This window comes from Schistocerca cancellata, chromosome 2 (assembly GCF_023864275.1).
Source record: "Schistocerca cancellata isolate TAMUIC-IGC-003103 chromosome 2, iqSchCanc2.1, whole genome shotgun sequence".
NCBI lineage: Eukaryota > Metazoa > Arthropoda > Insecta > Orthoptera > Acrididae > Schistocerca > Schistocerca cancellata.
The window spans coordinates 1,028,662,724-1,028,687,450 of record NC_064627.1 but is presented as its reverse complement, the minus strand read 5'-3'; the positions used below and the strand labels follow the sequence as shown (position 1 = coordinate 1,028,687,450).

At 43.5% G+C, this 24,727-nt stretch overlaps 1 protein-coding gene across 1 annotated transcript in view; it reads right to left on the bottom strand.

Annotated features, from left to right (window-relative positions):
• LOC126160698 (agrin-like) overlaps positions 1-24,727 on the bottom strand; it is a 454,728-nt gene that overhangs the window by 343,820 nt on the left and 86,181 nt on the right. Inside the window, exon 6 of the mRNA XM_049916923.1 lies at positions 5,672-5,795. Within this exon, the coding sequence (XP_049772880.1) occupies positions 5,672-5,795 (124 nt within the window). The remainder of the gene's footprint in view (positions 1-5,671; positions 5,796-24,727) is intronic.

Here is a 24,727-nt window from a genome sequence, read left to right as displayed (position 1 = left end):
TATGGACTGAAGCGGCCAGTGAAAATTTGTACCAAGGCCGAGAACTGAACTTGCCTTCCTGCTTACAAGGCAGGTGCGTTAGTCACTGAAGCACCTTGGCACAGCGGTTCACACAACTGCACGGATTACCCTCACACACCTCCCTTCTTAAACCAAATTCTCACTGCCGCTCCAGTCTACTTTAAATTCCCCCTACATAAAATCATATCTCTATGAGACCAGTAAAGTCTCCGAAATTGTAAAATTTAATTTGCATAAGTACCTGAGCGCTATTGCAGAACATGGAGAGCTCGACTACTCTGTTCGTGTGTAAGGGGGAATTTAAAGCAGGTTGGGGGCGGCAGTGAGAATTTGGTTTGTGGAGGGAGGCGTGCCAGGGTAATTCGTGAAATTGTGACCAACTGTGCCATGGTCGATTAGTGGCCAACGCATTTGCCTAGTAAGTAGGAGATCCGCGTTCGATCCTCGGCTTTGGTACAAATTTTCACTCCCGCTTCAGTCAGTATACATAAAATCATGTCTGTATGAGACCAGTGAAGTCTCTGAAATTGTGCCATTTGATTTGAAATTTATAATGCTGAACAGTGTTGATATTGACGCTGGATAAATATTTACTAGTCAGTGGATATGAGGCAACTGCTATACTGACGTGTTTCGAGTACCCTCATCTTCAGAAAATGTTCAAATGTGTGTGAAATCTTATGGGACTTAACTGTTAAGGTCATCAGTCCCTAAGCTTAAACACTACTTAATCTAAATTATCCTAAGGACAAACACACACACCAATGACCGAGGAAGGACTCTAACCTCCGCCGGGACCAGCCGCACAGTCCATGACTGCAGCGCCTCAGACCGCTCGGCTAATCCCACGCGGCCTCATCTTCAGAATAGCAAACAGGGGGAAGAGCTTTATACAGGTAGTATGTGTTCTTTCCAAAACGTAGCGTACATTTTGGAATGTGTCATATTCACATGACTCCATACTGCGTGTATAAAGTTCGTCTCCTTGACCTGACACTCAGTAGATGAGCGTTTTCGATATGCGCCAATAAACCAGTTGCCTTACATCTAATGACTACTGACAATGTAATGGCTTTATTACACAATTCCCAAGCGAATCAAAGCATACATTCAGGCCAGAGGGGGTGTTAAGTTAATTCATAAGTGAGCTCGTTCCGTTAAGTTCTTCGTAAGTCTGACTCGATTTTGTGATCACTGCATGACATCACCTGTGAATTTTGATTTTGTTTCCTCCTTCAGTTCAGAACGCTTCATTTTTTTGCCAGGCAATGTATTATGACGGTCGAATAACTTGGTAAATAGATTCCAGTCCAACTATGTGATTAGGCAAGAATACGAATATGCAGCAAATAATTAAACTGACAATTGTAAGAGAAATACTGTCTGACTTTCATGGTTGCTGCAGAAAAAAACTGATCCTTGTTATATGCAACCGATATTATTTCTTGGTAATAGTTGAGTAGAAAAAGCTTCGTGGGAAGCTTCTCAACCGTCAAGTGCCACGACTCGGGAATCCCAGTGATTTTCTAGGCAAGTGACATTGTTTGGCGCATGAAAATCGTTTAAAGACACAATACGCACCCATTAGAATTTGAACTAGAGTTAGCTGCAATGTTGGAGTAGGAGTGCTTCTGACAACACGGTCAATAGAATACATCACAATGTAGCGATGTGAACCGAGGTAAGGATTCGTTGTCGAAATCATGCTGCTTGCAGTAACGAGCTGGCGGAGCTTTTCCTCATACCTCCTGTCTCGTTGCCACAGCAAGACTGCCAGGTCAATGACCAACGAAATTACCATAACCCGAGGCATTTCAGCAGCGTTGCGGCAGCGGCACCTGAGGTGAACAGTGCAGAACAAGCCCGCCCTGGTGCATACAGATACTGCCCGCTCATCCAGGCTGAGCATCGATTAAATTGGCGTCATCGAGTCGGTATCCACTGCAGTCCGGAGTTCAGTCATGAGGCCGCCAAAGATCGTCCGCCATCTTAACAGGACCGCCGGCGTGGAGGTCCAGCTGTAACACTACTGACCCCAAGATCTAACTGAAGTACACAGCCACCGACCCACTGGGCAATCAGCAACTCCGCCGCCCCCATCAGAACCAGATCATCTGACGTCATATCCACAGACGAGATGTATGACGTGACCAATTAGATGAGAGTGTCTCAACTCTGGGTGGTAGCGGAGCGGTTATGGATCACTTTAACTTCTCAGGGGTATCTGTGCTTCGTGAAGTTCAAAAACGAGACGTTTCACCGTTACTACAGTGAAAGCGGGTTCTACACAAAAGGCTAATGTTTCTACTTCTCACGTCCTGTGTTCCTTCTTATGCATAGATATATAGTAGAGATAACGCTCAGGGACCACCTATTTGAACGAACTGCAGAGGATTTCACCCAGAAGGTCGAAAAGTTTCAAAATAATTTACAAAGAGATGACATTTCTGTCGACCAGGAGACGACGGAGACCGGTTGGTTTGAATATAGCTTCATTATCCCATACAATCACATTTGTTTCTACGAAATGACCAGATCGGCCACCATCGCCAATCCTCTCGTCATCAATAACTGGCTGTGGTTCAGTCCCACCACTAAGGAAGCCACGTTATTCCATTATGTCTTTTAACTACACTGGTGGGCATTACGAATGCCACGTGATGAATATGACATGAAGTGTGAATCAAATAATTTTGGATATTAGGACGCGTCATTATAAGACATTAAAGCAACTGAATTGCCGATGTTTCGACCGACTTTGCAGCAGTCTTCTTCAGGGCGAAGAACTCCCCTGAAGAGTACCGCTGCAAAGTCGGTCGAAACGTCGACAGTTCAGTTGTTTTAGTGTTTTATAATGACGTGGTGTAATACCCAAAACTATGTTACTCAAAATGGCACTGGCCATGGAAGCCTACGAACTTAAGGCAATAAATGTGCTTCATGCCTACACGCATATGATCAGCATTTCAGCACAACCTCGTGAAATAGGTAGGAGTAATGCTATTTATATTCCACAGTGAAGGAAAGTTTATGCAGTGGGATTCTCATTCAGAAATCGCATTTGAACGTTATTTATTTGTGAGAAGGTCGTGTAATAAGGCGAAACATCTACATACATCAAAAAATGTTTTGCATCACCCCGGTTCTCAGAAGTCCTGAAGACAGACGTTGACTGTGGATATTGTATCACAGACACAGTCCCTTTGACTGTTCAGAGATGTCACTAAACCCGCCCAAAGATGTAAACAACCATGCATGAGCAGCGCCTGTTAGACGGAGGGAGTCTGACAGCCGATCAGTTCCAGTCATTCCACCAGGAAGGAGGTAAACTTCTCATGTTGTCTCTAGTTCAACCATGCCTAGATGGTCAGTACCGCGGTTCGATCGCGTCCGCATTGCTACTTTGTGCCAGGAAGGGCTCTCAACAAGGGAAGTGTCCAGGCGTCTCGGAGTGAACCAAAGCGATGTTGTTCGGACATGGAGGAGATACAGAGAGACAGGAACTGTCGATGACAAGCCTCGCTCATGCCGCCCAAGGGCTACTAATGAAATGGATGACAGCAACCTACGTATTATGGCTCGGAGGAACCTTGACAGCGACTCCACCATGTTCAATAATACTTTTCGTGCAGCCGCAGGACGTCGTGCTACGACTCAATCTGTGCGCAATAGGCTGCATGATGCGCATTTTCACACCCAAAGTCCATGGCGAGGTCCATATTTGCAACCACGACACCATGCAGTGCGGTGCAGATGGGCCCAACAACATGCCGAATGGACCGCTCAGGATTGGCATCACTTTCTGTTCACCGATAAGTGTCGCATATGCCTTCAACCAGACAATCGTCGGAGACTTGTTTGGAGGCAACCCGGTCAGGTTGAACGCCTTAGACACACTGTCCAGTTAGTGCAGCAAGGTGGAGGTTCCCTGCTGTTTTGGTGTGGCATTATATGGGGACTTTCACCGCTGGTGGTCATGGAAGGCGCCGTAACGGCTGTACGACACGTGAATGCCCTCCTCCGATCGATAGTGCAATCATATCGGCAGCATATTGGCGAGGCATTCGTCTTCAAGGACAATTCGCGCCCGCGTCGTGCACCTCTTGTGAATGACTTCCTTCAGGATAACGATATCGCTCAACTAGAGTGAACCCTATCGAACATGCCTGGGATAGATTGAAAAGGGCTGTTTAAGGACAACGTGACCCAACAATCACCCTGACGGATCTACGCCGAATCGCCGTTGAGAAGTAGTACAATCTGGACCAACTGTGCCTTGATGAATTTGTGGATAGTATGCCACGACGAATACAGGCACGCATCAGTGCAAGTGGATATGCTGCTGGGTATTAGAAGTACCGGTGTGTACAGCAATCTGGACCACCACCTCTGAAGGTCTCGCTGTATGGTGGTACAACATGCAATGTGTGGTATACATGACTAATAAAAAGGGCGGAACTGATTATATTGATCCCTATTCCAATTTTCTGTACAGGTTCCGGAACTCTCGGAACCGAGGTGATGCAAATTTTTGTTTTTGATGTGTGTAATAACACAGATATGAATTCGACAGGGCTTCGATTTATCATCCTGTAACATTTCTACTTACACTGACCAGGATTCCTCGACTGTCATGAGGCTATGGAATGTATGGGTTAGGGAAAGTGATACTCTGTTGAGCCATCAGCACGCAGGGTTTAAGTGCGCTGCGCGACCAACGCCAGAGAGGACGGCCATTCGGTTCACATAGCTGCTTAGGAATTTGCTAAGTCACACACCTTGGAACAGGAAATTGACTTGTTTGTAATAAGTCCACACAGATAGTGAGGCAATGCCTGGACGCCGACTGTTGGATGGCCAGTAACAAACCTCCTGGTTCTGCTTACAATATCACGATGAACGTATCTGTGTGTGGAGGTTCCAAGAGGAACGAGTGTTGTCAGACAGCATTAGTTTTAGCCATATTAGCCCAGCACCTGGTGTGATAGTACTGGGTGCGATGGGTGCTCAACATTGTCACCTCTGGTTTACAAAGCCAAGTAATTTGGACAGCAGGCGTTACATTTCTGACATGTTTAGTGCGATGGCTGTGCCAGTTATTCGAGGTCTCATCTTTCAACAAGATAATCCAACACCACATACTACTTGTGTCCTGACGTACATCAGTTCAGAAGGTGTTTGACTTTCACCTTGACCAGCACGATCACCAGATCTCTTACCCAAGGAAAAATATTGGAACTTATGTGTTACCGAGAGACTCACCGCCACCGCACGCCAGCCACTACGAGTGAATAACTCGACAGAGTGTTGAACCAATATGAGTCGACGTAACCGAATCTCTATCCAAGTTCAACTAAGACGTGATGTAAGCTGTGTTTTATGTATTTCGCACCGTGTATATCCCCAAATCACCTATAAAGTTAACATATTCTTCCTGCTACAAGGTATTTGCACAGCAAATAAAATTCTGTTATTTTCTATTCTTCCAAGTATTAGTATTTTAACAGTCAGCAGTGTCTTAGTAATTTTTATTAAATTGTGATGCATGATGCCTATGAGTTTAATTATGCAATGGAGGAAGTAATGAGCAAAAAGCAGGCAGCTACTGAGCGCCCCATATTAGGTAAATGCAGCTGTTGTGTTCACTCACCGCAGGCGCCCTCGTGCGCGACGTGCAGGCTCCTGTTGAGTAGGCAGGCCGCGCGACGCATCTCGCACGCGCTGGGGTACGTACTGCCGTCGGAGCCGCACACCGGCCGCACCTCTCCAGACTCCTGGAGACAAACAACATGAGAAGGTATCGTACTCATACGAAAAGGAAACGATGTAATCTGGAGAAGTTTTTCACATTGCAGAAACTTGTAACGACAAGTTTATTAAACGGTAAATGACAAAGCACTGCCCCTAAACATATTACATTCGTAGGCAATATGGTTGTCAAAGGAAGTCATACTCATACGTCACAAAGTGCTTCTTATAAAGCGAATTTATATTTGCTGCCAGCTTCAATCAAAGGCATCTTAATTAGATTAAACAGTGAAGGCTTTCACGACCGGTTGGCATAGCTGCTGGCGAATCTTCCAGATTATAAGGGCGTGTTGCATGAAAATTTTTCGTTCCTCACGTTTCGTCCAGAACTGCGTTGGACATCTCTTGGTTCCGTTGAGTCTTGCCCACTGTCTAGTAGGATGTCGGAGTGCGACACAAATGCTTTGAAAAGGGACGTGTGGTAGAGGTTCAGACATGATCGATAGAAGCGTCCTTGTCAAAGATAAAATTTAACTGTCGAACTGTCGCCTGTCAAAAGAAAACAGTGAAATGTGGACAGTAGAATTAGTTAGTTTTATCTTTGACATACGAAGTTCAATAGCAACTTTTATCTCTGACAATGATTATCTCGGCCAATCACGTGCAAACTTTGACAAAACCACACAACGAGTCAGTCGGCAAGACAACGGAAGCCGGAGCATCAGTGAAGTGTCTTACGCAGCTGTGGACGAAACGTCGGGAACGAGAAACTTTCATGGACCACGCCCATAGAGCACGGAAGATTCATAAGCATCATCGTCATTTGGCAGAATAAAATTCTTACACCAGCCTATACGAAACCATTATTCCTGTAGAGTCAATAATGAGAACAAAATTTTAAAAAGAGACTTCGTGAGTTACACTAGTCAAGGGTACAATGTGTTTACCCATTTGAGTAATTTGCTATATCTACATGATTCTGATGCATGCATTTCCAAAGGAACTTTGCATCGTAATCAGAATAATACAGGCTCTGCAATGTCGTTTTCATCTGCCGATACCGGGCAAGCGACTTTAAAGTACAACGTCTGACCTGTACGGGAATATACATAATGGATGTATGAGTACAGGTCGTAGACGCATGGTTGACGACATATAGAAGTTTGGGTGTGGCCGTAAGTTGTACAGGGATAACCAAATGGTGAGGCTAACTCTCAGGATAAGCGGGAAAACCGGGTTCGAGTCCCGGTCCGGCACAAATTTTCATTTTCCTCATTCCATTCTACAACTGGTGGTAGTTCTTATTCGCAATTGCAAATTCATTTGATGTACTACATGATTACTATGTAATTCTCACTTGAATGTTTGTCAGAGGGTGCGTACAGTCAGTTTCAATTACTCAACCGATCCACTCTCAAATACCTGTAGGCCATCTAAACAGAACGCTAGAATCTTTCCGTGTTTTCTGTGATTTCTCTTATTTTATCATGACAGTCAACAAAATATTACGGTATTCCGAGGAAAAAGCTCGTGATTTGAATTTCGTGTAATTATCTGGTTGTATCGGCGACGTGTTTGTTTTAATTATTGCCTCCCCCACCAGCTTATTATATTTGTGACCACATGTACTATTTCGTGGTAATAAAAATCAGGCTGCCTTTCAACTCTCGCCAATACGCGAGAAGAGGACAGATAAGCGTAGTGCAGACACAATGTTTAGTAGATTTTTTGCGCCTTCTCTTCTGCTAATAAAATGCAGTCTCTTGTTCGTCTTCCCTACAATATTTTTATGTGGTGTTCCGATTTAACTTGTTCGTTATTGTAATACCTAGGCATTTAACTGAACCGACAACCTGTAAATTTATGTGATTTACCGTGTGCCTTAATTTAACGAATTCTTTTAGTATGTATGTGGAGGCCCTCATCTTTTTTATTGTCAAGGAACAATTGCCACTTTATACACCGTGCTTATATCTAGTCTGAATAATTTTAAATTGGTTTTGATCTTCTGATGACTTTAGTAGACAGTAAATGGCGGTATCACCAGCAATCAATCTAAGGGGGTTGCTCAGATTGTAATATTCGTGTTTTCTGACTCTATGAGGTGTTCACCTCGAATGCTACACTCCAGACAGTATCTGGGGAGTTAGAAAAAGACAGGGTGCTAAGATTACTCAGTTGTATAAATGCATTTTACTGTTGACAACAGTGATGAAGCGTGACTTTGTACAATTTTGTTCATATCATTGACACCTTTGTGAGAACGAAATTATGTTGGCTGTTGTAACAATTTGATGCTACCTAATGATGATCGTCACGGCCACAAGTGGCAGCTGCTAAAGTTTTATCTGTCAGCAGCTCTTGGAAATACGTAAGTATTACTTCCTCTTTACTAGCTGTGCGGTACTTCATGCACAAAATACACCTTACCTTATTATATCTGTTTTTACTGTAATTTATTAATTTACAAGTCTGTGCGAATGGCACATGTTTATAGAACACATCATGGAAGGATGAAACCAACCTTTTTGTACTTTATGTCAGTATCAGTGCTGGTGCTTTTATTCAACAAGTTTAAGGTAAAATCCAACAGATAAATAACCTTCTTTATACATCTCATTAAAATATACGTTTTATGGACTAACTGTTCTTGTGAATTATCTTAGTGACAGACCGCCCAAAAACTGTAACCAAGGATGCATTTGAATCATGACTGCCGTGTTGCTACGTTTCACCGCTTAACATAAGTTGTTAAACGTGATGTGTTCCAAGGATGTTTGCATGATGTGGTGTTTGAAGGTACGCCTTGTGCAACTGTATTTGGGTTGATTAGTGGCAGGGCGACAGTAATGTCGTGCTGCGATCTTTGGAGCGGTGGGTCAATCAGGGTTTGGTCTGCGAATGTATGAAAGGTCCTGTATTTGCTTTACAATTTACGGTGGAATTTTGGAGCTGAGTGGATGCAGATCTAGATGGAAATACGTGATGCTTAAATTGATGAGGTCGCACTATGCTCTTGCGCTTAGGGAATGCATTGCTACCATTACTTTTTTTATTGACACGAGATAAATTTATTCACTGCATTGACAGCTCCCGTGAACCAGAACTCGGTGTCTTACGAACGATTTTGAGCTTTGTACCCACTGGGGCGAGGATATACACCCAGTCTTTCATCAACCATTCTTGTATAATGCTTACGTAGCTCATCTCAGCTGGAAGAATGTCACTTTCACGTTTTGACAGCTTTCTGCCGTGTATTATCTTCAAGTGTTGAGAAATACGGGGTTAACGGTTTATGTGGAAGTAGTTTTACATGTGGTACCTTACGTACACACACATCATTGGGCTGGTTGTTTTTCTTCTGTGTCGACCAGTCTTCCCATAAACATGGCACATAATTTACTAGCAGAAGTTTTCTGCGCAGTCATTACTGCACCACCAAGCAGACTACGCCTCTCAGTATAGGACAGCGTTTTTGCTTCTAACCTGACCTGCTGGCCAAGGGAAAGTAAGCGTTAATGACTTGCTCTTGTCACATGTACTTGGAGGTACTAACTAACCTAAAAACATACTGCTCCTAATAGCTACAAGCATGCTGATGTAAAGTTGTTTCATACACCGTACTCAGTCACCAGCAGAGTTATCTACACTTACGAGACACACTGTATGTACTACATAACTGTCTTTGTTCGTCTGAACTGTAGCGCACGTAAATGAATAATAAGCACAACTTTTTCGTTCACCATTTTACTGTTCCATGAATATATGCCCATTTAAATCTTAATATCTCCATTGTCAAAGGAGTGGATTAACTATACTGTTTCTTAGTGAGTCCAACTTATGCGTCACTCTCGTTCGTAAAATGTTACCGACTGAACATAATGCAGCTAAAACATTGTCCATGTGTGATTAACTTGCAACCTATCCAGGCTTTCGTAAGCCTACAACAGAGGGTGCTATGCATGTGGACATTGTCTATAGTGCTCGTCAACTTGTATTATGAGGATTAAAATTACGTGTGATCAAAAGATGCAGCTATTAATGCAAGGCAACTAATGGAGAACAGTGAAATATATTGTGTCCACATGCTGTAGATTACTTTGGTTCAGAGTCAAGAAGCCTCTCCTTATCTGCTGAAATAATTCTCTCCTACGTTGCAGTAAAACATACATGCTCGTTTCTTTTATTTTCACTATGTTCATAAGGGTTTGCACATTATACAGACTGCACTCATATGTGCCTTCCAGGGATGATTCCTGTAAGGAACAGTCTAATTACATTAATGTTCTGAAATGCATTGTACATTTCAGGGATGTAATCTTACACTTGGCGTACCCTGCCTTGATATATCGTCTGACATAAGAAGAATACAGTCCTCTTATACGCTAAGCAAAACTACATAGTATCCAATCGGCTGATCGTAGATAAAAAGGTCTGTTGAATAGAATATGTAAAGAAAACAATTAAGAAAGGAGAATTAAGGTTATCTGTCAATGACTAGAGATGCAGTACAAGTTTGGAAATGAGAAGATATTGGAAATGAAGTCAGCCATGTCCTTTCGAAGGGAACTATACCGGAATTTGCTTTTAGCGATGCGATAAAACCACAGAAAACGTAAATCTGAAGGACGGGATTGAAATTTGAACAACAGCCCTCCCAGTGTTTTAATATTGAAACAATTCGCAAAGAATAGCACAAAATTATGGTACATGTTACATGCAATATCAACAATGAAAAATCTCCGTGAAAGACGGGTGCGATATTTTAATACAGTGTTTTCTACCTCGGCATGTTACTGTTAGTTCTCTACTTTGCAATAGAAACGAAACAGCAATCGATGCAGTGAGTAGAAGCTGCCAACACTGTATAAAAAATAGTGAAGTTGTGTACATCTGCCTGAAACAATAAGGATTTCTCTTGCTGATTAGTTTGGAAATGTTAAAATATATATCTAAAACATTGTTCTTGAATAGAAAAATTGAAGAATTTAAGTGCGAATTATTGGAACTTCCAACCTGTTAATCCTATTAACCACCAGTTACCTTATCCAGAAATATTTGCAGTCAGAAAGTAGACGGCAGGACCTGAAGATATCGTTGTAGATGGATAATTTCCATGCTTGAATATTCGATAAAGTGCATTGACCTAAAAGCGGATTATGTTTAAAAATAAATGATTTTTGATATTTCGCAATCACATTTTTACCCTATCGATACAATATTCAGAACAGTTTAAAGGAAAAACAACAATAAAAACACTATGAGCTATTAGGTTTCTAAAAGAAGAAAAAAATGAAAATTATAAAAAGGAAGAGTAAGAAATTACATGTTTTTACCGTTAGATAAGGGTATAGAAAAGAGAAAGGGGTATACTACGAACCAACACCAAATTTACGTGTAAAAATGCAGGAAAAATCTTACCCACTTCGAATTATGTTTGCTAGATACGTTAAATATACCTGAATTATTTTTACAAGAACTTCTTGACTTTTTGACTCTTTTTATCAAGCTAAAATTGTCATGATACAATGAAATGCACTAATATTAGAGAACTGAATAACATCTCTAGCTTCAAGTAACAGTTAATGGCACATATAGTAAAGCAACAATAGGGATTGCGATTTTCCGTGTATGTAGTCTTTACCACACACAGCGGCCTGATCCTCCTCGTTTGCCAGTATTCTTAACCGAAACAGTCATCTTAAATTTCCTTTCTCCAATACTCGCTATATCAGAAAACATCGATTTTGTACGCCTATAAGTTCTTTTTATGTATGGCACTCCAATTATTATTTTTATTGTTAGTGTTATTACAATTATTATTATTATTGTTACTATTAGTAGTAGCTGCCGCAGTAGTAAAGCTACTACTAGTATTAACTTTATTAGTTCATAATCAATATTATTTACTCATACTGCCGCTTCTGACACTCGAATCTTTTGAATACTATTTGTTACATTACAACTATTTCTTACCTATGTATGATGTAAGAAAGTACTGTATGTGTGAAATCTTTCTCTGATGTAAGAGTGTGCCTGGTGGCTCTAATCAGATCAGGTTAAATAAATAAATAAGGAAATATTTAAATAATATTGACTATTATTTCATTAATTTCAGTGAATTAAATTCTCCTTATGCAAACGTTCCTAAACTATACCGCAGGGATTTCTGGAGACTTTCAGAGGGAAAGACCTTCACCCGCACTAGAGGCCCACTGAAAATGAATTGTGATGAATGCTGAACTCTTTTCCAGACTTAAGATGTTGACCTACATGTAGACACTAGCAATATGTGCAACCTCCACGTATTTTTAATTTTTTAGGATTTGTAAGTTGAATCCAAAAAGGACCTTCTTGCTGCGCTGACGCAAGGAAAGTGTGAATACCACACCGTGCTTTTGGAGGGCAATTAAGACACGAAAACAGAGTTCATCCCACAGAAGCCCATTCTGACAAGACGAAAATTAAATAAGTTTATTATTTATGTTCTTAATATATAAGGTGTCGGACACCTGGTGGCCTAGTAATGAAGTCTGTGCCTGGAAAACAAGTGGTCGCGGGTTCGAATCCCGGTTGGACCATAGAAATTTTCAGTCTGTCTTTCAACTAGCCTACACCTCTCTGCTATGTGAGGAGAGGTCAGGACGACACGTGGTTCCAGATTACACGTTATGCTCTAGATCCCCATTCCCCAGACTACGCAGGTCGCCGAAGTGGCGTCGAATTGAAAGACTGAATGCAGCTGTTCAGCCACAAGTTATCTTGGCAACTACACAAAAGCCTGTTTGTTTGACAGCAGTACGTGTTACGCTTATTTTATTTTACAGGCATCCTAACTACATATATGTCTGCTACATCTACTTAAATAACACATGCATGACTTGCTTAATATTTGTACCGTTATGGACCTGTACACTGGGTTGACAAAACTCATAGAATAGCGACATGCACGTTTACAGGTGGCGGGAGTATCGTATACACAAGGTACAGGGTGTTTCAAAAATGACCAGTATATTTGAAACGGCAATAAAAACTAAACGAGCAGCGATAGAAATACACCGTTTGTTGCAATATGCTTGGGACAACAGTACATTTTCAGGCAGACAAACTTTCGAAATTACAGTAGTTACAATTTTCAACAACAGATGGCGCTGCGGTCTGGGAAACTCTATAGTACGATATTTTCCACATATCCACCATGCGTAGCAATAATATGACGTAGTCTCTGAATGAAATTACCCGAAACTTTTGACAACGTGTCTAGCGGAATGGCTTCACATGCAGATGAGATGTACTGATTCAGCTGTTCAATTGTTTCTGGATTCTGGCGGTACACCTGGTCTTTCAAGTGTCCCCACAGAAAGAAGTCACAGGGGTTCATGTCTGGCGAATAGGAAGGCCAATCCACGCCACCTCCTGTATGTTTCGGATAGCCCAAAGCAATCACACGATCATCGAAATATTCATTCAGGAAATTAAAGACGTCGGCCGTGCGATGTGGCCGGGCACCATCTTGCATAAACCACGAGGTGTTCGCAGTGTCGTCTAAGGCAGTTTGTACCGCCACAAATTCACGAAGAATGTCCAGATAGCGTGATGCAGTAATCGTTTCGGATCTGAAAAATGGGCCAATGATTCCTTTAGAAGAAATGGCGGCCCAGACCAGTACATTTTGAAGATGCAGGGACGATGGGACTGCAACATGGGGCTTTTCGGTTCCCCATATGCGCCAGTTCTGTTTATTGACGAAGCCGTCCAGGTAAAAATAAGCTTCGTCAGTAAATCAAATGCTGCCCACATGCATATCGCCGTCATCAATCCTGTGCACTATATCGTTAGCGAATGTCTCTCGTGCAGCAATGGTAGCGGCGCTGAGGGGTTGCCGCGTTTGAATTTTGTATGGATAGAGGTGTAAACTCTGGCGCATGAGGCGATACGTGGACGTTGGCGTCATTTGGACCGCAGCTGCAACACGGCGAACGGAAACCCGAGGCCGCTGTTGGATCACCTGCTGCACTAGCTGCGCGTTGCCCTCTGTGGTTGCCGTACGCGGTCGCCCTACCTTTCCAGCACGTTCATCCGTCACGTTCCCAGTCCGTTGACATTTTTCAAACAGATCCTTTATTGTATCGCTTTTCGGTCCTTTGGTTACATTAAACCTCCGTTGAAAACTTCGTCTTGTTGCAACAACACTGTGTTCTAGGCGATGGAATTCCAACACCAGAAAAATCCTCTGTTCTAAGGAATAAACCATGTTGTCTACAGCACACTTGCATGTTGTGAACAGCACACGCTTACAGCAGAAAGACGACGTACAGAATGGCGCACCCACAGACTGCTTTGTCTTCTATATCTTTCACATCACTTGCAGCGCCATCTGTTGTTGAAAATTGTAACTACTGTAATTTCGAAAGTTTGTCCGCCTGAAAATGTACTGTTGTCCCAAGCATATTGCAACAAACGGTGTATTTCTATCGCTGCTCGTTTAGTTTTTATTGCCGTTTCAAATATACCGGTCATTTTTGAAACACCCTGTATAAAGGGGCAGTGCACTGGCTGGCGGTGATGTCATTTGTACTCAGGTGATTCTTGTGAAAAGGTATCCCACATGATTATGACCGCATGTCAGGAATAAACAGACCTTTAACGCGGAATGGTTGCTGGAGCCAGATGCATGGGACATTTCGTTTCAGAAATTATTAAGGAGTTCAACATTCCGAGATCCATTGTGTCGACAATACCAAATTTTAGACATTACCTCTCATCACAGTCAAGAAAGTTGCCGACGGTCTTCGCTTAACGACAAAGCGCACTTAACGACAATGTGCAGTGGCATTGCGTAGAGTTGTCAGACGAGCAACACTACGTGAAAGAACCGCAGAAATCAATGTGGGACCCACGACGAACGTATTCCTTAGGACAAAGCGGCGAAATTTGGTGTTAATGAGCTGCGGCAGCAGACGACCGACGAGGGTGCCTTTGGTAACAGCACGACATAGCGTGCAGCGCCTCTACTGGGCTCGTGACTATATCGGTTGGATCCTAGTACACTGGAAAATCGTTGCCCGCTCAAATGAGTCCCGATCTCAGTTGGTAAGAGCTGATGGTGGTGTTGGAGTATGACGCAAAGCCTACAAAGCCATGGACGTGTTGTCAACATGGCACTTTGCAAGCTGGTGGTTTTTCCATAATGTTGTAGGCTGTGTCTACATGGATTCTACTGGGTCTTCTGGTCCAACTAAACGGATCATTGACTGGAAATGGTTATGTTCGGCTACTCGGAGATTATTTGGAGCCATAAATGTCCTTCAAGTTCACAAACAATGATGAAATTTTTGTGGATGAGAATGTGACATTTTACTGGACCTCAGTTGTTCGTGACTGATTTGAAGAACATTCTGGACACTTCGAGTCACCCAGACGACTCGATATGAATCCCATTGAACATTTATGGGACACAATCGAGAGGTCAGTTCATGCACTAAATCCTGCATCGGCTGACTTTCGCAATTTTGAGCGGCTATAGAGCATGGCTATAGAGCATGGCTATAGAGCATGGATCAATGATTCTGCAGGGGATTTCCAATGACTTGCTGATCCATGCCACTTAGAGTTGCTGCACTACGCCGAGAAAGAGGAGGCCCGACACGATATAAGATGGTATACCATGATTTCTGTCGCCTCAGTGTAAATACACAAATAAAACAGAGGCTCTACATCATTTTACGTAACAGATGCAAAATGCGTTTAGTATCACTAAAATTACGGTACATGTGTTAAGATGTGGTCTGTATTGAATTGTGGTCTTAGTGTCGTTGAGGATGTTATAGTGTTAGCAATTTAAGTTTGTTTTTTATGTACTTGATAATAAGTATTATATGTGCTAGTAAGTCACACGTCATATACAGAAGTTTGGTAAAAATATTTTTTATTTAGTGGACAAACTACGTAACGCATATTTTCACACATTTTTCTTAATGGGCATGTCTTTAACAATCTAGAGTATGAATGTATTTTTTCTACAGCCCTTGATGTATTAAGTCCAATAGAATGACGCTGCGTTGCTTGACTTAAAGATGCTATGCGATACTCTTCTGTACATATCAGACCAGCTTCGTGTTTCGATTGAAGCGTTTCCTAGCAAACACAAAACAGCAACTGAGAGAAATTGCCAGACGTAAAAGTAACTTCATGCGTACCGCAAGGGTTCAAATGGTTCAAATGGCTCTGAGCACTATGGGACTTAACATCTTAGGTCATCAGTCCCCTAGAACTTAGAACTACTTAAACCTAACTAACCTAAGGACAGCACACACATCCATGCTCGAGGCAGGATTCGAACCTGCGACCGTAGCACTCCCGCGGTTCCAGACTGCAGCGCCTAGAACCGCACGGTCACCGGGGCCTGCTGTACCGCAAGGGGATATAATATATAGGGTCTATATATGAGGTACTGAGCGACTTCGGAAGTTTAATGAGGCTTTATGCGGTTGATGGTGTTCGATGCAGAGATGTCACGAAGTTAGAAAATTTCAGCGAAATACAAGAGAACCGTCAGTTAACTATCGACGTAAATGCCTCGTATTATCGATAAATAAGCAGACCTACACATTGTTATATGGTTACACAATTGCAGAACAATCACTGCGAGGAGTTGCACCCATTAAATATCTGGGAGTACATGTAACGATCGATTTAAAGTGGAACGACCACATAAAGATAAGTGATGGTAAGACATATGCCAGACGGAGATTCTTTGGAAGGATCCCTAGGAAATAAAGGCCGTCGACAAAGGAGGTAGCAAACAAAACACTCATTCAATCTGTACTCGAATACTGGTCGTCAGACTAGGATCCGCACCAGATAGGATTGACAGAGGGACAGGGAAGAGCCAAAGAAGGGCAGCGCGTTTCGTCATAGCGCAAAAGTATTGGAGAAACTCATCCAGTTCCAGTGGCACACGCAACATGAGAGGCATGATTCATCAGCGTGTGGTTCACTTTTTGGTATGTTCATAGAAGAGTCAACCGATACATTGTTTCTCCTGTGCATATCTCGCGAAACGACCATGAAGGTAAAATGAGAGATAACTGACCTCACACGGAGGCTCACTAATAGTTTTTCTTCTCACAGACCAACAGACCTCTTATGACTAGAAGAGGAGAGGGGAAAAGTGACAATGGTGCACAAAATACTCTCCACCACACACCATAATGTTCCTTGCAGAGTATAGCTCTAGATGTAACTTTTTTCGTGGGACGTTGAAATAGTGCTTCACCAGTGCTCTTGGCCTTAGTGGCTGTTAAAACTGTTCCTTTCTACAGTCATTCCAAACACAGCAATGGAGTGCACGTCGAAGGTGTGGCAGTGGGACTTGAAGTGCCATACCTTCAAGTTGTAAGCAAGAGGTAACATAACTACTACTACTACTACTACTACTACTACTACTACTACTCCGTCCGAACAGGCCTTGGAAAGCCCAACGCTACCGACCGACCACCGTGTCATCCTCAGCCCACAGGCGTCACTGGATGCGGATATGGATGGGCATGTGGCCAGCACACCGCTCTCCCGGCTGTATGTCAGTTTGCAAGACCGGAGGCGCTACTTCTCAGTCAAGTAGCTGCTCAGTTTGCCTCACAAGGGCTGAGTGTACCCCGCTTGCCAACAGCGCCCGGCAGACCGGATGGTCACCCATCCAAGTGCTAGCCCAGACTCACAGCGCTTGCTTCGGTGATCGGATGGGAACCGGTGTTACCACTGCGGCATGGCCGTTGGCAACATAACTAATAACGGCATTAGGTACCAACATCGGTAGTTTACGATGGTCGACACCCATCCAGTGGTCAAGTCAACACTAGCGCTTCATTAGTGGCCGTGTCAGGGCTGCTGTAGATGTAGATGTCGTTTTCCGTTTTTCGTCCTGACAAGGTATGTTCCTCAGCGAGAGTTTGTAAGACCACAATGCCTTGATGAATTAGCAGTGCTTTTGTAAAGATTTATGAGCATACTACGAAAAAAATATATCTTGACAAAATAAATTTGGACAATGTTGTGATTCGTTGCTTCACAAAATGTAGAGTGAATCGGGGGAAGATGGTAGTCGCGCTATGATGGCTATACGCTTGTGTTTCTTCACTGTGGCACGAGAGCGCAGCACCCAGAGATCCACAGCTACCATGAGTCCAAGTGTGAAGGGACAAGGGGTATATGCATTTGTAACGAATATTTTTTGCCTTTGGTAGCCAAAAAACTGGGTTATTTATTAAAACTGTCTAAAGTAATCGCAGATGTATTTAAAAACAATAACAGGGATTTATATAATTTTTTTATATTCATAACCGTATGTTTATCATGCACTCTATGTTTCGAACTAAACGTGAGTTCAGTTAGTTCCTGTCTGCTTGTATACTGGAACACCAGTTTCAGTTTGCATCTCACTCCGATACCTAGGAATGACGCCAAATTTTCTTTGTGGTAAGAGGGACACTCGTAATACTTTTTTCTTCGTTTATTTATTTGCATATGATGTCTAGAAATTACGGAGAAGCATCACAATGGAACCAGCGTTCTTGGTGTATCTGATATACACTCCTGGAAATTGAAATAAGAACACAGTGAATTCATTGTCCCAGGAAGGGGAAACTTTATTGACACATTCCTGGGGTCAGATACATCACATGATCACACTGACGGAACCACAGGCACATAGACACAGGCAACAGAGCATGCACAATGTCGGCACTAGTACAGTGTATATCCACCTTTCGCAGCAATGCAGGCTGCTATTCTCCCATGGAGACGATCGTAGAGATGCTGGATGTAGTCCTGTGGAACGGCTTGCCATGCCATTTCCACCTGCCGCCTCAGTTGGACCAGCGTTCGTGCTGGACGTGCAGACCGCGTGAGACGACGCTTCATCCAGTCCCAAACATGCTCAATGGGGGACAGATCCAGAGATCTTGCTGGCCAGGGTAGTTGACTTACACCTTCTAGAGCACGTTGGGTGACACGGGATACATGCGGACGTGCATTGTCCTGTTGGAACAGCAAGTTCCCTTGCCGGTCTAGGAATGGTAGAACGATGGGTTCGATGACGGTTTGGATGTACCGTGCACTATTCAGTGTCCCCTCGGCGATCACCAGTGGTGTACGGCCAGTGTAGGAGATCGCTCCCCACACTATGATGCCGGGTGTTGGCCCTGTGTGCCTCGGTCGTATGCAGTCCTGATTGTGGCGCTCACCTGCACGGCGCCAAACACGCATACGACCATCATTGGCACCAAGGCAGAAGTGACTCTCATCGCTGAAGACGACACGTCTCCATTCGTCCCTCCATTCACGCCTGTCGCGACACCACTGGAGGCGGGCTGCACGATGTTGGGGCGTGAGCGGAAGACGGCCTAACGGTGTGCGGGACCGTAGCCCAGCTTCATGGAGACGGTTGCGAATGGTCCTCGCCGATACCCCAGGAGCAACAGTGTCCCTAATTTGCTGGGAAGTGGCGGTGCGGTCCCCTAGGGCACTTCGTAGGATCCTACGGTCTTGGCGTGCATCCGTGCGTCGCTGCGGTCCGGTCCCAAGTCGACGGGCACGTGCACCTTCCGCCGACCACTGGCGACAACATCGATGTACTGTGGAGACCTCACGCCCCACGTGTTGAGCAATTCGGCGGTACGTCCACCCGGCCTCCCGCATGCCCACTATACGCCCTCGCTCAAAGTCCGTCAACTGCACATACGGTTCACATCCACGCTGTCGCGGCATGCTACCAGTGTTAAAGACTGCGATGGAGCTCCGTATGCCACGGCAAACTGGCTGACACTGACGGCGGCGGTGCACAAATGCTGCGCAGCTAGCGCCATTCGACGGCCAACACCGCGGTTCCTGGTGTGTCCGCAGTGCCGTGCGTGTGATCATTGCTTGTACAGTGCTCTCGCAGTGTCCGGAGCAAGTATGGTGGGTTTGACACACCGGTGTCAATGTGTTCTTTTTTCCATTTCCAGGAGTGTATCTGGCAACTCAGAACCCATCACTAATAATCAATTTTTAAACTCAGAATTTGCATCTGACGCAAGTATTCCAGCTAAAGCAAGAATCTCTAGCTCGCTTGAAAAGATGGCGCTGACACTAATTTCGAAAGCGCCAGGGCAAAGGAGGAAGGAAACTGCATCGGTGTTGACAGCGCACGAAAGACTACAAAGTTTGAAAGCAGACCGAGAGTCCATCAAACGAGGGAGAAAAGTAAAATCGACTGCTGACGACAATGTCTGTGTTGTCTCTAAAGGAAACTGCTTCGGAAAAAAAGGACGTGCGTCGACTCGATTCAGTGAATTCACAATAAGAAGTAGCTCCATAAAACATGCACATATAAAGCTCATATGTGTAACGAGTGTGCCATAAAACAGTAAATATCGACCGTAGAACGGTCAATAACAGCAGTACAAACTTTTATTTTGTGTTAGGGACAATAAAATACGTCGTGGATATCCGGAAGGCTTTTGACACTGTTCCACACATCCGGCTCGTAGTAAAATTGCGTGCTTATGAAATATCGTCTCAGTTATGTGACTGGATTTGCGATTTCCTGTCAGGGAGGTCACAGTTCGTAGTAAGTGACGGAAAGTCATCGAGTAAAACAGAAGTGATTTCAGGCGTTCCCCAAGGTAGTGTTATAGGCCATTTGCTGTTTCTTATCTATACAAACGATTTGGGAGACAATCTGAGCAGCCGTCTTCGGTTGTTTGCAGATGACGCTGTCGTTTATCGACTAATAAAGTCATCATATGATCAAAACAAACTGCAAAACGATTTATAAGAAATATCTGAATGGTGCGAAAAGTGTGAGGTCATTCACATGAGTGCGAAAAGGAACTCGTTAAACTTCGGTTACACGATAAATCAGCCTAATCTAAAAGCCGTAAATTCAACTGAATACCTAGGTATTAAAATTACGAACAACTTAAATTGGAAAGAACACATAGAAAATGTTGTGGGGAAGGCTAACCAAAGGCTGCGTTTTATTGGCAGGACACTTAGGAAATGTAACAAACCTACTAAGGAGACTGCCTACACTATGCTTGTTCGTCCTCTTTTAGAATACTGTTGCGCGGTGTGGGATCCTCACCAGGTAGGACTGACGAAGCACATCGAAAAAGTTAAAAGAAAGGCAGCACGTTTTGTATCATCGCGAAATATGGGAGAGAGTGTCACAGAAATGATACAGGATTTGGGCTGGAAATCATTAAAAGGAAGGCGTTTTTCGTTGCGACGCAATCTTCTCACGAAATTGCAATCACCAACTTTCTCCTCCGAATGCGAAAATATTTTGCTGACATGGACCTACATAGGCCGGAACGATCACCACGATAAAATAAGGGAAATCAGAGCCCGTATGGAAAGATGTAGGTGTTCATTCTTTCCGCGCGCTGTACGAGATTGGAATAATAGAGATTTGTGAAGGTGGTTCGATGAACCCTCTGCCAGGCACTTAAATGTGATTTGGAGAGTATCCATGTAGTTGTAGATGTAGGTGTGGAACAAAATTGCTGACGCTATCAAAATTATTTTTCTAACTTACTCCGATCTTCGGGGTGAGATGGCCATCAGTTCAAACTGTAGAAAAAGAAAATAGTAAGGGAGATGAAAGTTATGATTTTATCAAATACATTGGTTTTCAGTATGAAAAAAATCCTTAACAAACTCGTGTGAGTACTTTCATTTTAAAAATTTAAAAATTCTCGTCACAGTTTCATGTAGACCCAAAAAGTATTGCATCTTCCCCCGACATGATGTACATGGTCTGTTTAATCGATATGATTTACTCACTACAGGTATATGTTTTACCGCTGCAATATTGTTCGTATTTACAATTTCTGTACCGCGAATTTAGGGTGATTTAGGGAATGTCCATTGATTAGCAATAGATGTCTAACAAGTGAACTCTTGTGTGCGGATTCAGAATCTTAAGAGGATACTGCGCCGGCGATCGACAATCCGTGCAGGCGGCTCTAGATTAGCGTAATAAGTATTCACGACAGGGACGGCCTAAAGAGGCAGACAGGCAGATCCGTCGGCGCGACAAACTCGCCGCCGTGGCGGCTGAAATGCGCGCGTCAGCTCTGAGAAACGAGGCACCGTTACCGGAGCCGGCGAAACCCAATTTTCCGGAGAGCTCCGATACAAAGACGCGCTCCCGCGGCGCGTTTTTAGCATTCAGGAGCCGCCTCTTAATATAACACAATCAGCGAAAAGGAGGCTGCGCAAAATAAATACAACGGCGTAATGGTGTTCTCGCGCTGTTGAAACTTTCAATTACAGGCGGGGGCTGTCTAGAACATCTTAACAGCGGCGCGTGACCCGAATGTGTGCGCGGCGGGTTGCCGAAGCTGCAGGAGCGCGCCAGGTAGCTGCGAATTGCACCTCACTCTGCGAAAGGTGTTGATAATTTAGTTAATTACATTGGGATTACACAAACATCCGAATGGAACTATAGACTGCCGACTGATATACTATACCGAAAGACAACGGCGTTATTTTCGCTGTGTATTATTCCTGTATTTCTTACTTGCTAGGCTTTTCAGTAGTTCTCCGCGCACAGGAAACAACTATATATATATATATATATATATATATATATATATATAATTAGAGCCATCTGAATGGTTTTTAAGTAGCCTTCCACAACTTTCTTGTGGCAGTTTCTTCATATCATACTAGCCATTACACCCATTACCGTAAACTAGACCGAAAAGTCAGGGGCATGAAAATAAATGCACATGTAAACAGGAGTGGCACTGCTCTCGTTCGATGAGTCACCGCTAGATACAACCACTCGTATTACCGACAACAAACGAAGAAGACAAAGGCTTCTGTGGTGTTTCTAGCAGCACCAGTTTAGCCCGGCTCTAAACTTTGCTTCTGGAAACGTGAACAGCCCACCGCGATTTCAGTGAAGCTGCCCCGTCCGTGTTGTGGCCAACCAACCGCCATTTCAGTGACGTCGTCTTTCCCATGATGTCCTTGTTTCTAGAAATGTGCCCAGCCCACCGCCATTTCAATGCAGCTTTCTCTCCGTGATGTTACTTATCCTTTTTCGTAGAGTTTTACACTGTTGGTGAAGTTCTGTTAGTGCCCCAATCATTACAAAACGCTACCTGATATACAGGGTGGTCATTGATCGTGACCCGTCCAAATATCTCACGAAATAAGCGTCAAACAAAAAAACTACAGAGAACAAAACTTGTCTAGCTTGAAGGGGGAAACCAGATGGCGGTATGGTTGACCCGCTAGATGGCGCTGCCATAGGTCAAACGGATATCAACTGGTTTTTTTGACTAGAAACCCCCATTTTTATTGCATATTCGTGTAGTACGTAAAGAAATATGAATGTTTTAGTGGGACCACTTTTTTAGCTTTGTGATGGATGGCGCTGTAATAGTCACAAACATATGGCTCACAATTTTAGACGAACAGTTCCTAACAGGTCGGTTTTTTAAATTAAAGTACAGAACGTAGCTACGTGTGAACATTTTATTTCGGTTGTTCCAATGTGATACATGTACCTTTGTGAACTTATCATTTCTGAGAATGCATGCTGTTACAGCGTGATTACCTGTAAATACCACATTAATGCAATAAATGCTCAAAATGATGTCCGTCAACCTCAATGCATCTGGCAATACGTGTAACGAAATTCCTCTCAACAGCGAGTAGTTCGCCTTCCTTCATGTTCCCCCATGTATTGGCAATGCGTTGACGCATGTTCTCAGGCGTTGTCGGTGGATCACGATAGCAAATATCTTTCAACTTTCCCCACAGAAAGAAATGCAGGGACGTCAGATCCGGTGGACGTGCTTCGACGACCAATCCACCTCTCATGAAATATGCTATTCGATATCGCTTCAACCACACGCGAGCTATGTGCCGGACATCCATCATGTTGGAAGTACATCGCCATTCTGTCATGCAGTGAAACGTCTTGTAGTAACATCGGTAGAACATTACGTAGGAAATCAACATACGTTGCACCATTTAGATAGCTATCGATAAAATGGAGGCCAGTTATCCTTCCTCCCATAATGCCCACCATACATCCAGTCATCGTGGATTTTCCGTTGCCCAATAGTGCATATTATGCCGGTTTACGTTACCGCTGTTGGTGAATGACGCTTCGTCGCTAAATAGGACGCGTGCAAAAAATCTGTTATCGTCCCATAATTTCTCTTGTGCCGAGTGGCAGAACTGTACACGACGGTCAAAAGTCGTCGCCATGCAATTCTTGGTGCATAGAAATATGGTACGGGTGCAATCGATGTTGTTGATGTAGCATTCTCAACACCGACGTTTTTTGAGATTCCCGATTCTCGCACAATTTGTCTGTTACTGATGTGCGGATTAGCCGCGACAGCAGCTAAAATACCTACTTGGGCATCATCATTTGTTGCATTTCGTGGTTGACGTTTCACATGTGGCTGAACACTTCCTGTTTCCTTAAATAACATAACTATCCGCCGAACGGTCCGGACACTTGGATGATGTCGTCCAGGATACCGAGCAGTATACATAGCACACGCCCGTTGGGCATTTTGATCACAATAGCCATACAGCAACATGATATCGACCTTTTCCGTGGACTGATGACCTTAGCTGTTTAGTCCCCCTTAAACAGTCCCTCCCCCAACCTTTTCCGTAATTGGTAAACGGTCCATTTTAACATGGGTAATGTATCACGAAGCAAATACCGTCCGCACTGGTGGAATGTTCTGTGATACCACGTACTTATACGTTTGTGACTATTACAGCGCCATCTATCATAAAGCGAAAAAGAGTGGTCCAACTAAAACATTCATATTTCTTTACGTACTACACGAATATGTATTAAAAATGGGGGTTCCTATTTAAAAGAACGCAGTTGACATCCGTTTGACTTATGGCAGCGCCATCTAGCGTGCCAACC